Source organism: Mus caroli, unplaced genomic scaffold (assembly GCF_978045245.1).
Source record: "Mus caroli unplaced genomic scaffold, Mus_caroli_1 scaffold_1, whole genome shotgun sequence".
Taxonomy (NCBI): domain Eukaryota; kingdom Metazoa; phylum Chordata; class Mammalia; order Rodentia; family Muridae; genus Mus; species Mus caroli.
The window spans coordinates 50,354,696-50,380,886 of NW_028227256.1; the positions used below are offsets into that span (position 1 = coordinate 50,354,696).

The following is a 26,191-nucleotide window of genomic DNA, read 5'->3' on the forward strand; positions in this document are numbered from 1 at the left end:
CTGCCCACATACAAGCTGAACAAGGATGACACTAATAGACATGCCAAACTGGATGAGGAAAAGCCCAAAGGCTGCAACTTTACACAAAGAACTATAGGCAACTGAGAAAAGATGGGTGTATGAGAGGTGATCTTCCCCAGGGGACCACAAGCCAATTGGTTCAGTGTCAGTCATCCCTGAGAACACCTGTGCAAGTAAGAGTGTAAGTGCTACATCCACTCCAGGAGTGACAAGCACAACAGGTCCTGAAAACCTGGGCACTATCCTGAGGTGAAAAATTCATGGAAACTTAGTCTCCTGGAACCGTGGCATCCCATATAACGAATGCTCCAATGTCCTTGGCTTTAGTTGGTAAATGGATCTGTGTGTTTTCCCTTAATATTGCATTATTACAAGTGCTCCTAAAGATTGATATTTTGACATATAGCTAAGTTAGATTCTAGGTAGTCCTTGATCCGCAGTCCTTGATCCGAACTTGGGCATGGATAGCTAAGTCACTGCCAGAAATTTACCATTATCTAGGAAGAAGGAAGTTTGTGACCTAAAGAAGAACCAGAGTAGATACTTAGAACTATAGATATCTGAGTTACACCCATACACAAGTATTTACAATGGCCTAGGGGGAAGGTGGACTATACAATAGACTAGAGTAGGAACTATGGCATGGGCACGAAGCCCTTGCCCCTGGCTTCTAAGATTAAGTGGCCCTTAGGTGGAGCTGTTTTTGATCCCAGTTGTAACATTGAGTTTTACCCCAGTTGGTTCCTGCCAGTTCTTCAGTGTTTACATTCCTCTGTTTTGTGTAAGAATCCAGTAACCTCTTTGTATCTTGCTGGTGTGTCACCCAATTTCCCTATTTTCTTCTGTATAAAAAGTTTGATGCTCGATTTGACAAATTACATTCAGATCCACACTCCCTTGTGTCAAGTCTGTCTGTCAATTCCCGCCGACTCCTTGCTCATCTGGGACTAGAGACCCTTTCCACGCAGACAAGGGATCAAGAGGGTCTGCAGCATGTAAGTAATGAATGGGTTGTTATATTTAGGAATATGTATGTATACATATATGCATACAATAACAACTAGTAAAAAAAAAAGAGGCCATGGATAGGAAGGAGAGAGGGAAAGGGCATATGGAGGGTTTGGAGGGAAGAAAGGGAAGGGGGAAATGTTGTTTGTAATTATATTACAATCTCAAAATAAATAAGTAAATTTTTAAAGTAACTTGCAGGGCCTGATGGATTGTGTACATGCAAAGGAACTGAGGCTCTGAGAAGGTGTCTGACTACCTCAGCTGATCACTGAGACCCAGGCCACAGGATGTGGTCACTGGAAGCCAGGGATCGATACCTCCCTTTCCAGGATGTTTATTTTCTTTTCCAAGGGTAGTGACTTTTTAAAGGTTATTGACAAAAGCTATTTGTTGTGTTTTTAAGTACATGTTTTAGACAATTGTCTTAGATAAAGCAACAGTTGTTTTAGATATATGGTAGATGCCTGAATTAGTCCAGGTATAAGTTATTACAGAGACAGCATATTTAAAATAAATCTGATTATATGCATATTCTCTGGGGCCACAACAAGTAAGAACGTTTTCTGCCTTCAATGAGTACTGCTTCATGTTATTACTGTCCTGAGATTATAGTTCATTTTGGATGGAATTACACAGCCCTGCATTTAGAGACTGGGCCTTCAAGAGACAATTACAGCTAAACGATATCAAAATGGCCCCTAATCTGACAAAACGGGAGATATATCTATGGGAAGAAGATGCTCTCTTACTTTCCTACCCCACCCTTTCTTTCCCTAACTAATTCTGAGGACAAGCTTTTGAAAATTAGCCTGCCAAGTGTTTGGTTTTATTATGGTGAGATTAGTTGTAATTTTTTCTGATATATGACGGGTATTTTACACTTATCTAATATGTGGTTTACAAACACTGTCTCTGTCCTACGTATTGTCTTTTCACTTTCTTAGTTTCCTTTCCAGCATGAAAACAATTTAATTTTGGTGAAATTCATTCATCTCTTTCTCTCCTTGGGATTGTTGTTTTGCTTTGTTTTTGTAGAATACCCATATTTAATAAGTAAACTAGGTAATATGCTTGCTAACAATTGGATGCCACAGAGAAACCACAGGGAATGAGAGGAAACCAGTTTTCTTCAAAAGCCTTTTATGAAATGATATCAAGTCCTTTCCAGATACTGCTAGGAAGGAAAAAGGGCACCATTGTAGTCTTCCAAATATATCAAGCCCTGAGGAAGCTTTCTTACTTGAGCAGGAATAAGCCACAGATTGAGTTCAATACTTGACTTTTTTTTTTAAATACTAAAGAAAATATGTCAAATGTTGTTCTTGGCATGAAGGATAAATCAGAGAAAGAAAAGGGAAAAAAGAAATTGTCCTTGTGACATGCTAAAGGAGATGGACAATAAACCTAACAAAAAAACCCCAACAAACCAGGAGTTGCCATATACTATGGAAAGTGGAGAAGAGAAAAACTGCTGGGTGAGAGTGGGCTGTTGGGTTGTAGTATTAAACAGCATGGTCAGTGGAGACCTCAATGAGGCAGGGAGGAAGTTAGGTTCAGATACTCAACATCAGGCAGAAAAGCCCTCCAGACAACCTGAGGGGAAGGGGCATAGGTACCCAAACCAGTGTCTGTGAACCACTGGATTAAAATTCTGAACATATTTATATGCCAGCATGTATATATCTGAGAATATAAAATAGTCATAAAAATTACAAGTTATTTTGCTATGGACCTTGTTGAATATCCAAAGATCTATTAGCCACCGTTAAAGTTAAATAATCTGATAGAATCTGCAAAGGGCTCAAAAGAAACTGAGTATGTCACACACACACACACTACAGCATATATAAACCACCCATTGGCTAGAAAGAAGCAACAGCATGTACAATCCCAAGTGATGAAGTCTATTATGTAATATCCAGGTTGCCTGCCTCCTCCCTTCATGTACTCATGCACCACTATTTACTGAGTGCTTGTTTCATACTACACACTGGGGAACACAAGCAAAGGCGGATACAGTAGCAGAGACAGCAAGCAAACAAGCAAACAAACTCAGAATGTGCCAGGTGCTATTCTATGTTACAAAGAATACATCAAAGTAATGGCCAATGACTGGGTTTGGGGAGGCTTGTAGAATTGTACTATATGCTATATAATAAAGGGATCTCTAAGTAATGACACAGGCATTCCCTATAATGAGAAGAAAATACTGCAGACAGAAGAGTGATCAAGGGCAGAGCTCCTTAGATGGAAAATTCTAGATGTTTCCTAGAGTAAGATTGTCTCATGATGAAATGCTTCCTTGTTCTAAATCTTTGTGTAATTCCAGAATTTATGTGTTGACATCCACCCTCCAAGTTGATGGTATTAATAGGTGGAGCTTTGGGGAGGTAATCAAGTTATGGAGCAGAGTACTCATAAATAGATTAATGTTTTATAAACAAAACTGCAGAATCCTTAATCTTGTGAACACAGAGAGAAAGCTGTGTCTACAAATAAGCAGACTCTCCACAGATACCCACACTGCCACTCCCCAGACTTGGTCTCTACAACTGTTTGAGATAAAATTCCTGCTATTGATCTAAAGCCACTTGATCTAAAGGTTCTTGGTTAAAGTATCCACCATCTCAAGAAAGTATGAAATATAGTAGTCATATTAAGGTAATGATGAAAACTACAGCAGTTGGGTGGGAAGCGAGCCAATGCGTAATTCACTTTAGAAGATCTGGTTTATTAGGACCAAAGGACTCAAGGCTGTGCTCAGGCCTCTAGGTAGGAGGAACAACCTTAGACAGAAACAATACAATAAATGTAAATGTAAACATAATGAGGCCTCATGGAGAAGGAAGCTCTTCCCTTTAAAGCCTGGAGAGTTGCTTCATGAAGAAGAGAGGAGAGATTAGTAGTGGGTGGGCTAGAGAGCAGTCTTCAGAACCCTTCCCTGAGCAAATCCCAGGAACAGATAGAATATCAGACATTTGTAAGTCTGAGGGACTGGAGGTAACTTTAACTTCACATGATTTAGTGCACTGCTGTGTTTGTGATGAAGAGGATAGAAAAGTTAGGTCCCATACACAGAGCTTTCAAGGTTTTCCAGATTCTTCCTTTTTTTTTTTTTTTTTTTTTTTTGGTTTTTTGAGACAGGGTTTCTCGGTATAGCCCTGGCTGTCCTGGAACTCACTCTGTAGACCAGGCTGGCCTCGAACTCAGAATCTGCCTGTCTCTGCCTCCCATGTGCTGGGATTAAAGGCGTGCGCCACCAAGCCTGGCTCCTTTCCAGACTTCTTTTTTTTTTTTTTTTTTTTATTTTTATTACATATTTTCCTCCATTACATTTCCAATACTATCCCAAAAGTCCCCCATAGCGCCCCCCACTTCCCTACCCACCCATTCCCATTCTTTTGGCCCTGGCATTCCCCTATATTGGGGCATATAAAGTTTGCAAGTCCAATGGGCCTCTCTTTCCATTGATGGCCGACTAGGCCATCTTTCGATACATATGCAGCTAGAGACAAGAGCTCCAGGGTTCTGGTTAGTACATCATGTTGTTCCAACAATAGGGTTGCAGATCCCTTTAGTTCCTTGGGTACTTTCTCTAGCTTCTCCATTGGGAGCCCTGTGATACATCCAATAGCTGACTGTGAACATCCACTCCTGTGTTTGCTAGGCCCCGGCATCGTCTCACAAGAGACAGCTATATTTGGGTCCTTTCAGCAAAATCTTGCTAGTGTATGCAATGGTGTCAGCGTTTAGAAGCTGATTATGGGATGGATCCCTGGATACAGCAGTCTCTAAATGGTCCATCCTTTCATCACAGCTACGAACTTTGTCTCTGTAACTCCTTCCCTGGGTGTTTTGTTCCCAATTCTAAGAAGGTGCACAGTGTCCACACTTTGGTCTTCATTCTTCTTGAGTTTCATGCGTTTATCAAATTGTATCTTATATCTTGGGTATCCTAAGTTTTGGGCTAATATCCACTTATCAATGAATACATATTGTGTGAGTTCTTTTGTGATTGTGTTACTTCACTCAAGATGATGCCCTCCAGGTCCATCCATTTGGCTATGAATTTCATAAATTCATTCTTTTTAATAGCTGAGTAGTACTCCATTGTGTAAATGTACCATAATTTCTGTATCCATTCCTCTGTTGAGGGACATCTGGGTTCTTTCCAGCTTCTGGCTATTATAAATAGGGCTGCTATGAACATAGTGGAGCATGTGTCCTTTTTACCGGTTGGGACATCTTCTGGATATATGCCCAGGAGAGGTATTGCTGGATCCTCCGGTAGTACTATGTCCAATTTTCTGAGGAACCGCCAGACTGATTTCCAGAGTGGTTGTACAAGCTTGCAATCCCACCAACAATGGAGGAGTGTTCCTCTTTCTCCACATCCTCGCCAGCATCTGCTGTCACCTGAATTTTTGATCTTAGCCATTCTGACTGGTGTGAGGTGGAATCTCAGGGTTGTTTTGATTTGCATTTCCCTGATGATTAAGGATGTTGAACATTTTTTCAGGTGCTTCTCTGCCATTCGGTATTCCTCAGGTGAGAATTCTTTGTTCAGTTCTGAGCCCCATTTTTTAATGGGGTTATTTGACTTTCTGGAGTCCACCTTCTTGAGTTCTTTATATATATTGGATATTAGTCCCTTATCTGATTTAGGATAGGTGAAGATCCTTTCCCAATCTGTTGGTGGTTTTTTTGTCTTATTGATGGTGTCTTTAGCCTTGCAGAAGCTTTGTAGTTTCATGAGGTCCCACTTGTCAATTCTCGATCTTACAGCACAAGCCATTACTGTTCTATTCAGGAATTTTTCCCCTGTGCCCATATCTTCAAGGCTTTTCCCCACTTTCTCCTCTATAAGTTTCAGTGTCTCTGGTTTTATGTGAAGTTCCTTGATCCACTTAGACTTGACCTTAGTACAAGGAGATAGGAATGGATCGATTCGCATTCTTCTACATGTTAACAACCAGTTGTGCCAGCACCATTTGTTGAAAATGCTGACTTTCTTCCACTGGATGTTTTTAGCTCCCTTGTTGAAGATCAAGTGACCATAGGTGTGTGGGTTCATTTCTGGGTCTTCAATTCTATTCCATTGGTCTATTTGTCTGTCACTATACCAGTACCATGCAGTTTTTATCACAATTGCTCTGTAGTAGAGCTTTAGGTCCGGCATGGTGATTCCACCAGAGGTTCTTTTATCCTTGAGAAGAGTTTTTGCTATCCTAGGTTTTTTGTTATTCCAGATGAATTTGCAGATTGCACTTTCTAATTCGTTGAAGAATTGATTTGGAATTTTGATGGGGATTGCATTGAATCTGTAGATTGCTTTTGGCAAGATAGCCATTTTTACAATGTTGATCCTGCCAATCCATGAGCATGGGAGATCTTTCCATCTTCTGAGATCTTCTATAATTTCTTTCTTCAGAGACTTGAAGTTTTTATTATACAGATCTTTCACTTCCTTAGTTAGAGTCACGCCAAGATATTTTATATTATTTGTGACTATTGAGAAGGGTGTTGTTTCCCTAATTTCTTTCTCAGCCTGTTTATTCTTTGTGTAGAGAAAGGCCATTGATTTGTTTGAGTTAATTTTATATCCAGCTACTTCACCGAAGCTGTTTATCAGGCTTAGGAGTTCTCTGGTGGAATGTTTAGGGTCACTTATATATACTATCATATCATCTACAAAAAGTGATATTTTGACTTCATCTTTTCCAATTTGTATCCCTTTGATCTCCTTTTGTTGTCGAATTGCTCTGGCTAGGACTTCAAGTACAATGTTGAATAGGTATGGAGAAAGTGGACAGCCTTGTCTAGTCCCTGATTTTAGAGGGATTGCTTCAAGCTTCTCACCATTTACTTTGATGTTGGCTACTGGTTTGCTGTAGATTGCTTTTATCATGTTTAGGTATGGGCCTTGAATTCCTGATCTTTCCAAGACTTTTATCATGAATGGGTGTTGGATCTTGTCAAATGCTTTTTCCGCATCTAAGGAGATGACCATGTGGTTTTTGTCTTTGAGTTTGTTTATATACTGGATTACGTTGATGGATTTCCGTATATTGAACCATCCCTGCATCCCTGGGATGAAACCTACTTGGTCAGGATGGATGATTGTTTTGATGTGTTCTTGGATTCGGTTAGCAAGAACTTTATTGAGGATTTTTGCATCAATATTCATAAGGGATATTGGTCTGAAGTTTTCTATCTTTGTTGGGTCTTTTTGTGGTTTAGGTATCAGAGTAATTGTGGCTTCATAGAATGAGTTGGGTAGAGTACCTTCTGTTTCTATTTTGTGGAATAGTTTGTGAAGAACTGGGATTAGATCTTCTTTGAAGGTCTGATAGAACTCTGCACTAAACCCATCTGGTCCTGGGCTTTTTTTAGTTGGGAGACTATTAATGACTGCTTCTATTTCTTTGGGGGATATAGGGCTGTTTAGATCATTAACCTGATCTTGATTCAACTTTGGTACCTGGTATCTGTCTAGGAACTTCTCCATTTCATCCAGGTTCTCCAGTTTTGTTGAGTATAGCCTTTGGTAGAAGGATCTGATGGTGTTTTGGATGTCTTCAGGATCTGTTGTTATGTCTCCTTTTTCATTTCTGATTTTGTTAATTAGGATGCTTTCCCTGTGCCCTCTAGTGAGTCTGGCTAAGGGTTTATCTATCTTGTTGATTTTCTCAAAGAACCAGCTCCTTGATTGGTTGATTCTTTGAATAGTTTTTCTTGTTTCCACTTGGTTGATTTCACCCCTGAGATTGATTATTTCCTGCCGTCTACTCCTCTTGGGTGAATTTGCTTCCTTTTGTTCTAGTGCTTTTAGGTGTGTTGTCAAGCTGCTAATGTGTGCTCTCTCTAGTTTCCTTTTGGAGGCACTCAGAGCTATGAGTTTTCCTCTTAGAAATGCTTTCATTGCGTCCCATAAGTTTGGGTATGTTGTGGCTTCATTTTCATTGAACTCTAAAAAGTCCTTAATTTCTTTCTTTATTCCTTCCTTGACCAAGGTATCATTGAGAAGAGTGTTGTTCAGTTTCCACGTGAAGGTTGGCTTTCTATTATTTATTTTGTTATTGAAGATCAGCCTTAGTCCATGGTGATCTGATAGGATGCATGGGACAATTTCAATATTTTTATATCTGTTGAGGCCTGCTTTGTGACCAATTATGTGGTCAATTTTGGAGAAGGTACCATGAGGTGCTGAGAAGAAGGTATATCCTTTTGTTTTAGGATAGAATGTTCTGTAGATATCTGCCAGATCCATTTGATTCATAATTTCTCTTAGTTTCACTGTGTCCCTGTTTAGTTTCTGTTTCCATGATCTGTCCATTGGTGAAAGTGGTGTGTTGAAGTCTCCCACTATTATTGTATGAGGTGCAATGTGTGCTTTGAGCTTTACTAAAGTTTCTTTAATGAATGTGGCTGCCTTTGTATTTGGAGCATAGATATTCAGGATTGATAGTTCCTCTTGGAGGATTTTACCTTTGATGAGTATGAAGTGTCCCTCCCTGTCTTTTTTGATGACTTTGGGTTGGAAGTCAATCTTATCAGATATTAGAATGGCTACTCCAGCTTGTTTCTTCATGCCATTTGCTTGGAAAATTGTTTTCCAGCCTTTCATTCTGAGGTAGTGTCTATCCTTTTCTCTGAGATGAGTTTCCTGTAAGCAGCAAAATGTTGTGTCTTGTTTGTGTAGCCAGTTTGTTAGTCTATGTCTTTTTATCGGGGAGTTGAGTCCATTGATATTAAGAGATATTAAGGAAAAGTAATTGTTGTTTCCTGTTATTTTTGTTGTTAAAGTTGGCATTTTGTTCTTGTGGCTGTCTTCTTTTAGGTTTGTTGAGGGATTACCTTCTTGTTGTTTCTAGGGCGTGGTTCCTGTCCTTGTATTGGTTTTTTTTCTGTTATTATCCTTTGAAGGGCTGGATTCGTGGAGAGATAATGTGTGAATTTGGTTTTGTCGTGGAATACTTTGGTTTCTCCATCTATGTTAATTGAGAGTTTGGCTGGGTATAGTAGCCTGGGCTGGAATTTGTGTTCTTTTAGTGTCTGTATAACATCCGTCCAGGATCTTCTGGCTTTCATAGTCTCTGGTGAAAAATCTGGTGTAATTCTGATAGGCTTGCCTTTATATGTTACTTGGCCTTTTTCTCTTACTGCTTTTAGTATTCTATCTTTATTTAGAGCATTTGTTGTTCTGATTATAATGTGTCGGGAGGTATTTCTTTTCTGGTCCAGTCTATTTGGAGTTCTGTAGGCTTCTTGTATGTTCATGGGCATCTCTTTCTTTAGATTTGGGAAGTTTTCTTCTATAATTTTGTTGAAGATGTTTGCTGGTCCTTTGAGTTGAAAATCTTCATTCTCATCCACTCCTATTATCCGTAGGTTTGGTCTTCTCATTGCGTCCTGTATTTCTTGGATGTTTTGAGTTAGGATCTTTTTGCATTTTACATTTTCCTTGATTGTTGTGCCGATGTTCTCTATGGAATCTTCTGCACCTGAGATTCTCTCTTCCATCTCTTGTATTCTGTTGCTGATGCTGGTATCTATGGTTCCAGATTTCTTTCCTAGGGTTTCTATCTCCAGTGTTGCCTCATTTTGGGTTTTCTTTATTGTGTCTACTTCCCTTTTTAGGTCTAGTATGGTTTTGTTCATTTCCATCATCTGTTTGGATGTGTTTTCCTGTTTTTCTGTAAGGACTTCTACCTGTTTGATTATGTTATCGTGTTTTTCTTTAAGGATTTGTAACTCTTTAGCAGTGTTCTCCTGCAATTCTTTAAGGGATTTTTGTGCTTTCTCTTTATTGTCTTCTGCCTGTTTAGCAGTGTTCTCCTGCATTTCTTTAAGTGTGTTATTAAAGTCCTTCTTGAAGTTCTCTATCATCATCAGGAGATATGCTTTTAAATCCGTGTCTAGCTTTTCCGGTGTGTTGGGGTGCCCTGGACTGGGCGAAGTGGGGGTGCTGGGTTCTGATGATGGTGAGTGGTCTTGGTTTCTGTTAGTAAGATTATTACGTTTACCTTTCGCCATCTGGTAATCTCTGGGGTTAGTTGTTGTCGTTGTCACTGTTTAAAGATTGGAGCAGAAGCTGTGTTCCACTCACCAGCAGTCTCTAAATCCTGCGGCGGGGGTCGTGGGTAGCTGACGGTACCCCGGTGCTGGTCCAGCCGGAAGAGGCCTGTGGTCCTACACAGGCCGTTTTTCTGCTTCCCTAACTAATGCAGTCTCTGGTCCCGCGTGCAATTGGATTGGAGCAGAAGCTGTGTTCCACTCTCCAGAAGTCTTAAGATCCTGTGGTGGGTGTTGTGGGTAGCTGGTGAGTGTCAGCCGACCCTGCGCCCCAGCTGCCCCGGTGCTTTTCTGACCGGAAGAGGGTTGTGGCCCTATGTAGGCCGGATTTCTCTCTCCCCAACCAGAGCAGTCTCAGGTCCCGCGTGATTGGACTGGAACAGAAGCTGTGTTCCACTCACCAGCAGTCCCAAAATCCTGCGGCGGGGGTCGTGGGTAGCTGGCGGGTGTCAGGCAACCCTGCGCTCCCGCTACCCGGTGCTGATCTGGCCGGATGAGGCCTGTGGCCCTACTCAGGCCGGTTTCTGCTTCCCTAACTAATGCAGTCTCAGGTCCCGCGCAATTGGATTGGAGCTGAAGCTGTGTTCCACTCACCAGCAGTCCCAAAATCCTGCGGCGGGGGTCGTGGGTAGCTGGCAGGTGTCAGGCAACCCTGCGCTACCGCTACCCCGGCGCTGATCCAGCCGGATGAGGCCTGTGGTCCTACTCAGGCCGGTTTCTGCTTCCCTAACTAATGCAGTCTCAGGTCCCGCGCAATTGGATTGGAGCAGAAGCTGTGCTCCACTCACCAGAAGTCTTAAGATCCTGTGGCGGGTGTTGTGGGTAGCTGGCGAGTGTCAGCAGACCCTGCGCCCCAGCTGCCCCCGTGCTTTTCTGACCGGAAGAGGGTTGTGGCCCTATGTAGGCCGGATTTCTCTCTCCCCAACCAGAGCAGTCTCAGGTCCCGCGTGATTGGACTGGAGCAGAAGCTGTGTTCCACTCACCAGCAGTCCCAAAATCCTGTGGCGGGGGTCGTGGGTAGCTGGCGGGTGTCAGGCAACCCTGCGCTCCCACTACCCTTGTGCTGATCCGGCCGGATGAGGCCTGTGGCCCTACTCAGGCCGGTTTCTGCTTCCCTAACTAATGCAGTCTCAGGTCCCGCGCAATTGGATTGGAGCAGAAGCTGTGTTCCCCTCACCAGCAGTCCCAAAATCCTGCGGCGGGGGTCGTGGGTAGCTGGTGGGTGTCAGGCAACCCTGCGCTCCTGCTACCCCGGCGCTGATCTGGCCGGATGAGGCCTGTGGCCCTACTCAGGCCGGTTTCTGCTTCCCTAACTAATGCAGTCTCAGGTCCCGCGCAATTGGATTGGAGCAGAAGCTGTGTTCCACTCACCAGCAGTCCCAAAATCCTGCGGCGGGGGTCGTGGGTAGCTGGAGGGTGTCAGGCAACCCTGCGCTCCCGCTACCCAGGCGCTGATCCGGCCCGATGTGGCCTGTGGCCCTACTCAGTCCGATTTCTGCTTCCCTAACTAATGCAGTCTCAGGTCCCGCGCAATTGGATTGGAGCAGAAGCTGTGTTCCACTCACCAGCAGTCCCAAAATCCTGCTGCGGGGGTCGTGGGTAGCTGGCGGGTGTCAGGCAACCCTGCGCTCCCGCTACCCTGGCGCTGATCCGGCCGGATGAGGCCTGTGGCCCTACTCAGGCCGGTTTCTGCTTCCCTCTTTCCAGACTTCTTAACTCTGCTCCACAGCCAGCTGCAGGGAGGCATGGTCTTCATGGTGTGGGATCTGGGCTTTTAGAAGTGACCACTGTCTTTTAGTGACAGGCCATGTAATAACAGGAGACACAGTCTACCAATGACCCTAATGCTTGATCCTTGGCACTCTCTCTGACTTTTAGGATATTTCTTTGATCCATTTGCCCACTAAACATGGAGCCTCTGTCCCTATCGCCAGCTATGACCCATACTCAGCCCGTTAGCTAACTCAAGAATGAGAGGGAGGTCATGCTTTCCAAAGAGTAATATTTGCCTTGCTGAGGCTATAACTTCCAAGTACAGATGGCCACTAGAATTCAGATTTGTATTTGTAAGGATTTAGGGATTCAAGTATTGAATTTAAGGTCCCTTGGGAAGCTGATTTATTGGGATCTTTTAAATTTTACTGACTGTAGCACATGGGTTTAGTGTAGCAGCATATTCTGATTGCTAGGTTAGTAAAAATGAAAACAACTATATTATTCGCATATGGAACATGGGATAGGGCTGGGTGTTTCCACCTTTCTGTAGTCTCTGTGATCATTTAAAATATCAAACTGTCATTTTCTATGTGTCACATTTTGTGTTTTCTCTCCCTCCTTCCTTCTACCAAGTCTTTAAAAGAAAATGCACATAGCCAGAAGATCCTTGCCTTTTTCCCCAGAGAACTTAGAGATATCTTTTGGGCTCTCGACTAGAGATCCTAACACTCATAGCTTCATAGTTTTATTTTCTTTAAGCCATCTTCAAATAAATAACAAAATTAACTGATACAGTCACTGTTTATAAAACTACCTGTTTAACATTTCTTATCACAAACAAACAAACAAACAAACAAAAAAAAAAAAAACCCTGTTTAACAAGGACCTAGGGAGGGCTACCATGCTTAAAGGAAATGGGCTGAAATGAATTCATACTTCAGGATACTCTGTATGCCAAAATGCAAGATTAGACAGTGAGTACTTTAAAATTTATGGTATTAAATACTTTAAAATGTACTTTCACAATGACCTAATTAGTGCCAAGTACCTAATGGGCTTCACAGCAAGCATCCCTAAGTCTTTGACTCAGTCACTGCCACAGTAGTCCTTGCTCTTCTGTATTCACATTTGAATGATTCAGAATTTTACCTCATGAACCCACAGGCGTTTAATGGCCTCTTTGTTTTCTGCTGTTTCTGGTCTTGACAAACAAACACCTTGTATGACTCGGGAGAAATCTCGAAGGTTGAACAAATAGTGAGATTTAGCTGGAATAGGTAAGAGATTCTTCATGGCATCTTTGTACAGGGCCATTGTACCATTCACTATTTGTGTAGTCAAGTCTAGAAAATCATCTGGAAACTTATAACTTAGGGGGAAAATGTAAGAAAAAAAGTTAGCAAACAGGAATACTTCATGTGACTAATGTAACATTTTTGTTGTGATTCAATCAATTTGGCTTATAACATTCCCACTTCTAATTATAATACTCGATTTTTAACTTATTTTCAAGTTGTTTTCCATTTAGTATTTTATGAGGTATCCAAAGAAACCTTTGGAATTCAGCAGGATCAACAGGTATAGCGGATTTCAAGTGTGTACAAAAGCATAAGAACCAGACAAAAGCCACTATGCTCAAACCAAGTGCTTCCTAACTCTTTGACTTTTGGTATTTCCAATTTTATATCTATAAGATCCATAAAAAATAGGCATTTCAAAGAAAAAAAGGGAACATAAAAACTACAAAGGAAAAGAAGAATAAAATATATGATTAGAGTAAATATGTATATGTGTGTGTGTGTGTGTGTGTGTGTGTGTATAAATTTGGAAAGATTAGCTGCTTTCAACTCTTGGTTAATGAAAAGCCAAGTGTCTGCTCCGTCATCATTGGGCTTGGCAACAAAATAACAATTTGCCAAGAATAGGCACCAGAGAGCCAAGATGGCTGACAACCAGGTAAGAATGGCTCCAGAATACCCACTCATCTTTTGGGTTAAAGTTGAATCTCCAGAGCTGGGGAACATTTCCCCAGAGAAGAGGCTCAAGTCTTTGTTCTGAAATTTGGGCATGGGAACACCTCTGCAGGTTTCTACAAGAGGATACCAAAATCATAACATAAACTGGATACTTCTTTTCAGCCTTAATTGTACTCAGTTATGAAACCTCAAGGCAAGCACCCACACATGGACTTACTGCAGAACAGAGTGCAGTGGCCCATTTGTGAGAGAGTGACATCAGCTGTTACCTTTCCCTGCCTAGGGATTCTTTCATAGGAACATGTAATAACTATTACTTACTTGATATGCTGCTATAAGACTTTATATTCTTTAGTGAGAAAGAAAAGATAAGCACTCTTAAATTACCTACCAGGTCCTTAGATGCCAGGCCAGGATTCTGGAGAAGATTGTGAACATGGACTTGTCACTAAACTCATTGATGGTTACAATATTGAAATGTCTCATGTAACGAGGAGTTATTGGATTTCGGCCACCACCTAAAGATTAGAAAGCATGGTTCTTAATAATATTGCTAGAATAATGCCAAAGTATTTTCTTCACTATTTGGCAGTTTAAAGTAACCTGGAAGATGATCAATTCATGGTATGCCAAAAGATTTAAAAGTAATTACCTCTTTGGGGAGACACTAATATCACAACTTAATTTCCACTCAAGATGAAGTTTTTCTAATCAAATTATTTGAGTAAATTCCATTTGGTTATTCTATTCTTACTCCTCCCCCACGTCTTGACCAATTTTATATAAGACTAGTCTATAAGTACATACATCCATTTCACTGGGTACTTATAAGAACCTGAGAAATGTCGACCTCCCATAGAATAACGAGCACATTTTCAAACACACGAGTTCTGTAAGTGACAGCATTTAACATGCCACTTCACAGAACTGCATCATCCTTAAAGGATATTTAAAACTGTATCCTACTTAAAGTATATAGGTCTGGGGACAAAGCTCAGGGGAGGGACAGAGGCTTACCACACTCCAAGCTCAACAAATAAAATACACAGACAAATAACAGTTAATTTAAAAAGGGATTTTCTCATATATTCTCAGTAAAGAAGTAATTTAAAAAGTATATAATAATTTTAGCATCTACTGTGCATAAACATAGTCTCTGAAGCAGTATATTCAGAGGTCTTTCTCAGTTGAATGTCAGGTTGAAGGCAGAAAAAAGATAGTGAGAGGTCTCTGGTTGGCAGAATTGAACCATTTTAGGCATGGCAGGATTAGCTCAGTTTACAAACTCCTCTTTGAAAAAGGAAAGGGAACAGAAGAGTCCATTCCTCTGGGTTCTCACTACTTTAATTACTCTTAGCAAATTTTAATGCAGGACCTAGCAAGAAAGGCTATGCACTAGTGTGGAATGATTGTTATCTGGGATGTATACTCTGCTCTCCAGTCATCTCTGTAGATGCTACCAGAGTGATTTTCTCTCTTAGTAGTCACAAACTCAGAATGTATGCCTACCTGGAGGGCCCATAGCACACATGATCTGGATGTCCACTAGTTTAATCACAGAGCAATCTTTGAGGTCGTACCAATTCCAATGATCTAGCCACTGTCTAAGTAATTCAATGGGAGGCTGAGCCCCATAGACCTCGCGGGCAGGCATATTCACATCATCTACAAAGACTATCTAAGAAAGAAAAGAGATTAGAGAATATTAGCACTCAAGCCTCTTGTGGCACATGCCTCTAATCCCTGCACTTGGGAGGCAGATGCAGGAGATCTCTGAGTTTGAGGCCAGCCTACCTAGGGCTACATTAGTGAGACACTGTCTCCAAAAGAAAAACATAAAATAAAGGAATAGAATAGAAAATATTAGCACTTGACATAGAACCCTACTACATAAGTGATGCAGACAAAGTGTTAGTCTGTATTCTTACAGCTATAGGATGTGAGGAGCGGGTGTGGCGGCAGTCCCAAAGGCGCCAGGGACTGCAGCTAAGTCGTATGACTTGCACCTGACTTCCTCATATAAACCACAACTATCATGAGAGCTGCGCAGGTGTGCCAGGATACTGGTAAATCCATTCTGATGGAGATATGCCCCGGCTGCCCTGATTAGCTGAAGCTGCGTGCCTGGTGAGGTGGCGTGGCCTGCTGTACGTGGATGAGAACTGAGAGTATTTAAGAGTGAGAGGCCCAGGGCTGGGGGCGGGGGGGGGAGATATAAACAAGAAGAAACAGGACTGAATAAACTGCTGTTAGAAGGACTCATGGTCATGTCGTTCTTGCTGGTCGAGAGCGGACGCAACAATAGGATGTATACCTGAGAGGTGATTTTGTTTCTTTTTCAAACAAAAATGCTATCTTTAGGTTCCTACAAAAATAAGGAGCCCTCCTCACTGCTAATATGTATAGGTTGGTGTTCCAAGGCTTACAAATCCTCTTAGGCCATTTGTAGCTCACTGTACTTTTTACTCTTGTGAAGCACTCTGAATTATTAGCTCGCAAAGAAAGGTGTAACTCTTAGGGGAGTAGAGCCTTTGAGCGGTGAAGGCTCAGTTGAGAAGGGAGTTCCTTACAAAGAAGCATAAATAAGTCTTCTTGTAGAGAGAGTTCTTAAAGAAAAGAAAGTATTAAACATGCTAAGAGTGTTAGTACAGGAATTAAAGTTTAATTTTTCATTTCAATATTTTGTTTTCTATTTATAAAGCAGCAGCTTAAAAGTATCAAAGGGCTGGCACTTAAAAATAACATTAAGATGTTCATTGTCATACAAATATGACCAGTTGTAGGATCTTTTAAAAACCAAATATGGCCTGTTTTAAGAAAAGTTTTTTTCCCTTTTTTCTTTTGTGGTTTTCTTTTTTCTATTTTGAAGCAAGGTCTTGTGTATCCAAGGCTGGCCTTGAACTCAATATGTATCAAAGAATGACCTTGAATTTCTGGCAGCTCTCTCTCCATCTCTTGACAACTGGCCTCAGAGGCTTTTGCTACTACACACAGTTTGCTGTAATCAAGCTAGCTAAGTACTCTACTTCTTATGTTACATTCCCAGCCTAGGAAAGTTTAAAATTAAAAAGAATTCATTTAAAAGAAAAGGACCAATGAGATAGAAAAACATCTCAGAGGGTAAGTGTGCCCACTGTCAGCACTAATGCCCTGGGTTTGATCCCAGAATACATGGTTGAGGGAGAGAGAGTTGTTTCCAAAAGTTGTCTTTTTGCCCCAACACGTGTACTGTCACACATACACATACACACACACACACACACACACACACAAACACACGCACACACACATGAACATCAAATCATTTAAAACAAAAAATAAACCAAAGATGCCAATCTTTAGCTTGCCAGGTTTCCTTGTTCTGATTGTGGCAGTGGGGGCATGAATGGGCCCAGGATTATACTAGAGATAGAACAGTGGGGAGAAGCCCTTACCATTCTCTTGCCTAAAGGAGGGCCAAAAACTCCTTTTCTTCTTTTGTCCAGTTTCGACATGATGATATTCTGAGTTTGGGCTGCTGTAGTTTGGGCTGAGAAGTTAACTATAAGAGGTTTGTAGATGTCCTTATTGAGTTGATTTAAAAGAAAATTCTACACAACAGAAAACAAGAGTGAGACACAGTTGAAACTTGTTTTGTCATTTCAGAATAAGCATGAAGCATCACTGCTGATAAACTTGAGTTGAACTTGAGATATCAGAACAATGCAAAGAAAGAATGAATATGAACAACAGTTACCATGGCAACAGCCTGTCTCTACCTGCCCAGGTGCTTTGCATGTATCTTCTCTGATCTTCACAATAGTACACATTACTCAACAGGAACCAGCAAGGACTGAGAAGTTAGGAAAATTACTTCCAGCCTTAGAGGAAGGACAAGAATTTAGCCTGCTTTTGTCTCTGAATAGACACAATTCTTTTAGGTGCTCATTACTGCCTTTGTTCTTTCATGCCCAGTCATCATTCTGTCAGCTAAACTTAACAACATTTCATTTCAATCAGAATTCAGTGGAATTCATTGTCAAAAACTGGAGGAATGTGGAATAATTGGAAACTTCAGATGGAAGACAGTCTGGCAATAGCACCTTCCTTCCCCTCCTCTAGCTGAGATATGGGCCATATCTGTCATGGCAGCCGCCACCACACAGCTAACAGCTGGGATTGTTCCAGACTCACTGTGGGAAGTCCATCCTCTTACTACAAAGTAACCATCAGCTGGAAAGTAATTCAGATATGTAACCATCAAGTCTGGTTACAGTTTTCAAGAGGCATAATCCTCACCCTAAATAAGTTATTCTTATATCAAAATGAGTGGGACAGTGATTCAGTAACATCATTATCACCTAACATATGCAGCCCACCAGAGACAAAACTGCTAAGAGCTTTCTTCAAAAAAAAAAAAGGTACATCTTTAAAGAGTTTTCTAAAAATAAAAGACAGTAGATCCCAAATTCCTTGCAATTTAAACAACAAAATAGTTGAGTATATTTGTAAATTAAGCCAACCTTAAACATGATCATTCTTAAGATGTCAAGAATGCTTTAACCAAACACATTTACATTTCTACAGTACTCACAATGATATAAACACTCTTTCCAGTTCCTGTTGGTCCTAAAAATATTGAAGGCTTTTGATGAGTGGTCAGTAAATGCATTAGAGCAGAGTAACGGATCGTATCTAGAGTTGGCACAATGATCTCATTAAACTGTACATCTTTGGGAATTGCAGGAGTTTCTGCCAAATTCTTTATCCATTTATCCCATCTTCCTAAGCCCTGTTTACAGTAAACAACCAAATAGTCAAAGGTGTTAAATACTTTCAAAGGCTCTGTACTTCTGTGCAATTGTAGACAACATCAAGACCAATATAATTCTAATGTTTATTCATTTGTTTTGTTCTTTAGCACAATTAATTATCCTCTCAGTCTGAAAGTTGAATTTTCTATGAAAATGGAGGAGAACCTCCGCTCCCATGTGACTATAACTGCACTGGTAGTGCTTGGGCATCTCAGATATTCTGAAGCTACAGCTATGACAGCTCCATCATCAACATTGGATTCTTTAATCACATTGACAAAATTTGATGAGACAACGATTAAAGAGTAAAGAATTTTATTTAATATTTTGCAAAACATGCAATAATTTCCCAAGAAGTTAACTGTACAGTGCTACATTCACTCCAGTAGTAACTAGCGTGACAGGCCTAGAAACCTGGACATAGTCCTGAGGCAAAAAGTTGAGGGAAACGTAGTCTCCTGGAACCGTGGCATCCTGGATAATGAATGCTCCAAACTTGTCCTTGTAAATGGATCTGTGTGCTTTCTTTCAGTATTGTCTTATTATAGGTGCCTCCAAGCAATGACTTGCCAAATACCTAAGCAAAATCTAACTTTGCTTACTGGCCTTCGCCCTAGGTAGTCCTTGAGCTGACTCTGGGCTTGGAATTCAGTAAGAATGTTGCCTCTTCAGTGACATTCAGAATTGCCTCTAGTATTGTAAGAGATATAGTGAAAGAAATCAGGCATTACTATCTATTACATAGAGTTAGAAATCTCAGGGCAAGCTTGCAAAGAATCTTTATTACAGTCAGGTAAGGCAGACTACATTGCATAGTAAAAGAAAGTTGGTGAGTTCTTCTGACAAATGGAGATTCCCTACAGATACTTAAAAGAGAAGCCATGTTACTCGCATATGCAGGAATTTACAAAGACCTAGGAAGAAGGAAGGTTGTGGTCTAAGAAGGAACTAGAGTAAATACTAAGAACTATAGATAGCTGAGTTACACCCATACACAGGAATTTACAATGGCCTAGGGGGAAGGTGGACTATACAATAGACTAGAATTGGAACTATGGCAAGGGCATGAAGCCCTTGACCCTGGCTTCTAAGATTAAGCTGACCTTAGGTGGGGCTGCTTTTAATCACAGTTGTTAACATTGATTTTTATCCCAGTTGGTTCCTGTTAGGTTTTTCTATGCATTCCTCTGTTTTGTGTAAAATTCACTTATAAGACTGGTGCTCGCTTTGAGACAAATTACATTCAGATACAACACACTCCCTTGTTTCTGTCACCCTCCATGTCAACTCCTTGCCTGCCTGTCCAGGACCCTGATTTCTTTGGCGGATTGAGGGAGGCCAACTGAGGCCAGTCCTCAGCATTACAGCACTTGACTTTAATGGTTATATCAGGCAAAATTCATTTTATGAAAATGTAATATAATTTAAAATTATTAACAAATTAATATATACAACTAATATAATAATATATTAACTATATTCACAATGAATTATAATATAGTAAGATTTCTAATTTGTGATTATCATGAAAATATGCTATTTGCATCCAATTAGTTTGTAAGTTATATATGTTTTTTATAATAAAGTTTCAAAATCATTCTACTCTGGAAAAATAATATTGCCTTATCCTTCCTTAATACCAACTTAGAGATAAACTAGTGATTCAAAACACATCAGATGCAGACCTATCTTTCCTTGGCATTGCCAAATACCCACAACTAGTTCTCACTGGTGGCTATCCTAGACAACAGATGTCTCCTTTACTTGGCCTTTGCACCACATTCCCTGGGCCTGGACCATGGCATGATGCTCTTCTGAAAAACATATGGACTCACTGAGCCCAGCTGTATTTTATTCATTTTGTGTGTTCTGGCAACTAGCTACACATTTGGCAAAGACACTAAGTTTAGTAAGGGCACTGAATTCATATTCAGTCTAAAAACTATTTTGCAGATTTTTCTATAACTGGTGAGAAAAAGCAGCTTCTTTTCATGGTCTTAATAATCTATTCAAACCTGTATCTTTGACCTCATTTAGGAAAGGAGACATTAAAAATCAGTAAGCTGGAGTATACAGTCATTTAAAGGCTGTGACCTTAGAGAAACCACTGAAGAGCTCCACGTCCCGGGTCCCTCCATAGGGAACATCCCACCTTCTCTATCTTTACTCTCTATGAAAATTTCAAGTGTATGAATAAATTGAAATAAAATTAGCAAATATGTGTTGGACAGGATGAAGGAGTCCTTTGTCAGATGAAATCAGCAGCACAACTCTAGAGCTATAATAATTAGAAAGTCTTAAAAATTTATCTTAAGGAAATAATCGATGCACATGCCATAACTAGTCTTCTAAGAATTTATAAAAGTGAAAGACTGAAGATTTGAAAAGTGTCCTGGTAGATTTAGGGAGGCCCTGGGAAATAATTCTACTTGAAAAACACTAGTGATCTGGAAAGTTTTCTCTTTATTAAGTAGGGGAAAAAACTGCCTATTGATGACATGGCATAATCCCAATTCTACTAAGTTTATATATGCTTCAATTATTTATTATTCCTAATGTTTGTTCTAAGCACGGTGTTTGTGGAAGTTACAACAAAACCAACAAACAGAACTCAAGACTTGTAGACCAATCCATCAGAAACTGTTCATAGGAATATGGACTCTGTGCCTGTGATGTACATACAAATGAATCTCCAAGAGATGGCCTTGAATAGCATGTGCCCGGTGCTTGGCTCAGTATCATAATGTGTAATTTTATTTAATGGGTACAAATGGTCCATTGGTTATTAGTTCCCTTTACCACTGAGGAAAACTACATTTAAGAAAATTATCCCATCCATGACTATGCAGGAAGAAAATAACTTCTCCAGGACTAAAACTCAGGGTGTCTGGCTGCAAAGCTGGCATGCCTTCCTCTAGTTCACACCATCTGCTCATGTGAGCCAGGAGGGGCAAACAACCCCAGAGCCACCACATGCTCTGTCTCACCAGGGACTCTGCCAGGCTGGCACTTACACATCCTGCTTCAGAACTCACCTCCGGGATAAACTGATAATCATAGAGTGTTCCCTTCTCAGGAAATGGCACTATAAACGCCTTTGAGGATGTTTGCTCAGTACCACTCAGTAACTTAAACTTATTTCGAGTTAGGCCTGAAATTGGACCTTCCAGTAGCTCTCGGAGGATCTTATTGAATTTCAGACGATCATCATCTGTACAAGTTGCACCAACAGACCAGATCAATGAAAACAGAAAAATGCCCTGTGTTGGAGAGATGAGAAGATAGGGTGCAATTAAAACAGATGTTTCAGTCTCTCCTGATGACTTAAGTCACCAGCCGGATTGATATCTCTGAGTAGTAATACGTGAGCTACGGTGTAATAGCAGGTCATCCAAGGAGTCTATAAGAATTTCTTTACCCCAAATTATGTCTCATAAAATCTTTAAAGTGATGCAATGCAGCATGAATTCAAGTCAAGGCCAACCTTGCAACCATGATTCTAATAAATTGTGTGTTTCAGATGCATGCTAGAGCTTGTTCTCTGAAAGAGCATTGAAGTAACTTTGGGGGGATTAAATTCAGATACATTTCATTTCAATATTGATGCAAGTGCACTGGATTTAAATAAAACAAGTCTCTACTTTTTTATTTGAAATGCTATATCAGAATTAATTATACAAACTAGATTGGCCTTTCCAAAAGCATCCTGCTTCTTCCAAAACAAATGCATGGAAGACTAGACCCATCAATTAACTGGATGGCAAAAGTCTGCCTTCTTTAAAATGTTGAAACAAACAATTACAACCATGAAAAATGGCTTTTGCTTTTAATCCTGCTTGTGTAACATCTAGTTTATGTGAAAACTTTCTCAAAGATACTTGTCCCTAAATTAATTTTTTTCACAAAATATGAGTTGTAAGAATTACACATTGGTTCTTTCTTTCTCTCTTTCTTCTCTCCCCTTCCACTCACCCTGCCACTCCCTTTGTCTCTCCCTCACAATAAACCTCTTTCACATGGGAAAAAAATTACACATTGGCCAAATTATGCTATGAGCAGCATATTAGTATTTTTTTATCTAAAACTTCTATCAAGGTCTATTGATAGTAATACTCTTTACAAATTTATATTAATTTTAAAGTGTGTGCCTGTGTGGGGTATGTGCACATGAGCATAGGTGTTGATAGATGTCCCTGCAAATAGCTTCTTTGAGTCACCTGGACTGAGTGCTACGAACTGAACTCTAATCCCATGCAAGAGCAGCAAGCTCTCTTAACCATGGCACCATCTCTCCAGACCTATATTATTATTTTTCAAACCTGTTAGCTTACAATATAGGTTAGTGTGGAATCACTAGCCTAGCATGTTTGAGGTCCTGAAGCTATCAGTTTCCAATACTGAAAAATATATAAATAACTACATAAATAAATAATATTTATGGATTTATTTGTGGATTGTCTATTTTTCCTACTTTCTTCAATCTCAAATGTACTTATACACTTGCACACACCTATCCTCCCAAAACATAAACTTGTTCTTATACAAAAAGGACAAATGTCAAAGTAGAAAATAATAAATCATGGCTTGGAGGAAACCTTTGTGACAGAGACTACTTTAGAGGCTGGTCAGGACCTGGTTTCAGTGGTAGATCCTCACTGATCTACACTGTCATTCACTGCTCAAAAGCTTACAGCCCACTATCTCTACCAGTGCAGCTTTTCTAACAGCACTCTGCATTTGGGGCTCAGCCTCTTCCTCCCTCTTAGGCTTCCACGATTTCCCTTTGTTGGACCCTATTTATTAAGGTCGAAGTCTACCATAGTCCAGATGGCTCTCTGAGCTGGAAAAAACGGGGACAAATCCTTTACCAGCAGGGTTTCCCTTTCTCTGACCTTGTCTGGGCAGCCTGAACCCCAACTCTCTCTACCTGTTCAACTTCCTCTTTTCCCCTTCCTCTTTTTCTCATAAGAACCCAACCCGCAAGTACCTGGGTTCCTGGAAAGCCTCTCCATGCAAAGGAGCCATTCACAGAACTTTAAACTCTATCCAATAATTTTCATTTACTCTGAAACTTCTTCCCATTTTCTAAAGTCCACATATGCTCCTGTTTCTCTCAGAATGAAGTATACACATGCAAGCTACGATCTTCTCATAGAGCTGTCTCATTGAAGATCATCAGAGAAGGCCTTTGCCTGCAAGAACTGTAACACTAAGATCCTCAGAGAAGGCCTTCTCTCACACATCCAGAACTGCCCTTCATCCTTCTAGCTCAGTGTGCAGAAGCATCTAGACACCCTGAGTGGGAGAAAACAGAGAACTCGGAACCACAGGTGGACCCGCAAAATGCATACCTCATCCCTGAGTCCCATTTCAGGAGCAAAGTGGGTCTCATTGATTGGAGGGCTTTGCTGAAAGCAAAAGACATTTGTTTTTCTACTGCAAGACCCAGAGAACAATGTACCGCCTTACCTCCAGCAAAGAGAAACTTTCTCGGTCACTTCTTTCCTTTTGTTTGTTTTCATCAGCAAAGTCATCCATAAAACAGTCTATGAGATTCATTAAGGACCGAACCAAGTTTGTATCTGAAGTAGGAGAGAGCTCCTGGAAAATCAGAAGGAAGGGTCTGTCAAACAAAGAACGCCAGGCACCCGTGTTCCCGCATCTCCTGTATGGAGCCTGTCTCATCCTAGCAGGCACGGAATCTATGAAAAGGTACTCTGTGATTCTCATTTATGAAGGAAAGCTGAGGTCTATAGTCATGTCTTCTCTACAGTGATTACCATGCATCAGTAACATGTTCTCTTTTTATAATATGTATGTGTGACCTACATGAAGGTCTTTCAGGGGCTGAGTCTTTTTCTACCATGTTGAGGCAGGGGCACTTCTTTCTATGCCACAACTAGCTGATCTGTGAGCTTCTGAGTGATTGTCTTGCCTCTTCTTCCCATCCTGACATTGATATTTCAGAGGCACCTGCCACATCTGGCTTTTTGTGAGTTCTGCGAATAGAACACTGGTTTGCCTGGCAGATGTTCTTACCCACTGAGTCATCGCAGCAGCTGGTGGTATGTATATTCTATAAAACCTCTCCAGTTAAAAGGCATGTGTTTATCTTAATCAGAGGCATAGACTCTATCCTTTATTAATCTTTGATTAAGATAAACACAACACATTCCTTCAAAAGGTTTAGGATCTATTGAGGAAATAGCTCTTGCCTAGCATGCACAAAGACCTGGGTTCAATTCTCAGGAACACACACACACACTTTTTAATTAGTATTTCAGACTTTTCTGTGTGATAAAATCACTTTCTGTAGTTTAATATTCCTTTCTGAATTAGTCTAAATGTTCCATTTGAGTTACACTCTGTTATATCTTAACTTTGCGCACACACACACACACTCACACACACACACACAAAACCCTAAAGATTTGTTTACAATACATACAGTAAACTCAACTCCATGAGAGATATCCAAGTTCACTCAATGTCGGTAGTTACACACATTATTCACTTTATGTTTTCGGCATCCCACTGTTACAATCATATAAAGTGAACCAGGAAACACACACATTTCCCAGGGCCATGTTCTCACTGTGCACCCGCCATCTTCCCATCTAGTGGCTCTCTCCCAGCCTCCATGAGTGCAGTCCTTTGTGGTTATCAGGTGAAAATTCACCTAGTGAAGTGTTATCTGAGGACCAGAAGTGGCAGGATTCCTAGTCAGACATCTCGACCTCGTAAGACTTACAGACCCTAGGACTGAGCTTCTGGCTAACATGGGACTGAAATTGATGGGATGGGCCTGGAAAATGTAATATAAAAACAAAAAAGAAAACTAGACCTTTAGGCCCAGGCTTGAGAATGTGACCTTCGTGACTCAATGCTCCAAGGCATGCTAATCATAAAAGAGATAGCGACATTCCTCCACCCATCCGCTTCCTGGGTTCAGGGAGTGTTTGCTCCAAAAGGACCACCCTGACCATTCATGGAACTCGCTATGCAAATGTGCTATTGTTAGAGGTTCATAGAAACTGTCTTGAGAAATAACCACACAATTACCAGGTATTCCTTGTGACTCTTGTGACTTTGCACTTCCTCATGACTCTTAACTGGTATTTTTGGTATTTTCCAACAACGCCCTCCCCACCCCCTTGAGTTGTGGTTTCTTCCTTTAAATACCCTCTGTCCCAGCTACTTGGGGCCCATGGTCCTCTACTCCTGCGTGGTATATGACTGTGGGTCCCAGAGTGCTCTTGGAATAAAAGTCCTCTTGCAGTTTGCATCAAGACTGTTTCTCGAGAGTGATTTGGGGTGTTGCCTCTCCTGAGTCAGAACGTGAGGGAGTCCTCACATTGTGGTTCTTTCAGATCAATACAAATGGTTCCTCCTAGGCAGACACCTATGGTTATAATGGCTATCCATAACTTCTGTAAGACAGAAGTCCTACTATGTTAGAAAGTGTACATAAAAAAGTTTGGTTTTGCCATCTAGCCAAGGCACATGTCCATGATGTAGACAGTTCATTTCTTTGTAGGACTTAAATCCTCTGACAGTGCTAGGGAAGAAGAAACACGAATTCTATATCTTGTTTTCTTC

General features: G+C 40.8%; 1 protein-coding gene across 2 annotated transcripts in view; it reads right to left on the reverse strand.

Moving 5' to 3' along the window:
• The window catches only part of LOC110288425 (dynein axonemal heavy chain 7-like), a 356,931-nt gene that overhangs the window by 153,933 nt on the left and 176,807 nt on the right, over positions 1–26,191 (reverse strand). For both annotated transcript variants that reach the window (XM_085837237.1, XM_085837233.1), the window contains 7 exons: positions 24,062–24,193; positions 21,628–21,852; positions 18,373–18,570; positions 17,234–17,389; positions 15,309–15,477; positions 14,191–14,317; positions 12,973–13,192 (listed from right to left, as the gene is read on the reverse strand). In XM_085837237.1, coding sequence (XP_085693363.1) covers positions 12,973–13,192; positions 14,191–14,317; positions 15,309–15,477; positions 17,234–17,389; positions 18,373–18,570; positions 21,628–21,852; positions 24,062–24,193 — 1,227 coding nt within the window. The remainder of the gene's footprint in view (positions 1–12,972; positions 13,193–14,190; positions 14,318–15,308; positions 15,478–17,233; positions 17,390–18,372; positions 18,571–21,627; positions 21,853–24,061; positions 24,194–26,191) is intronic.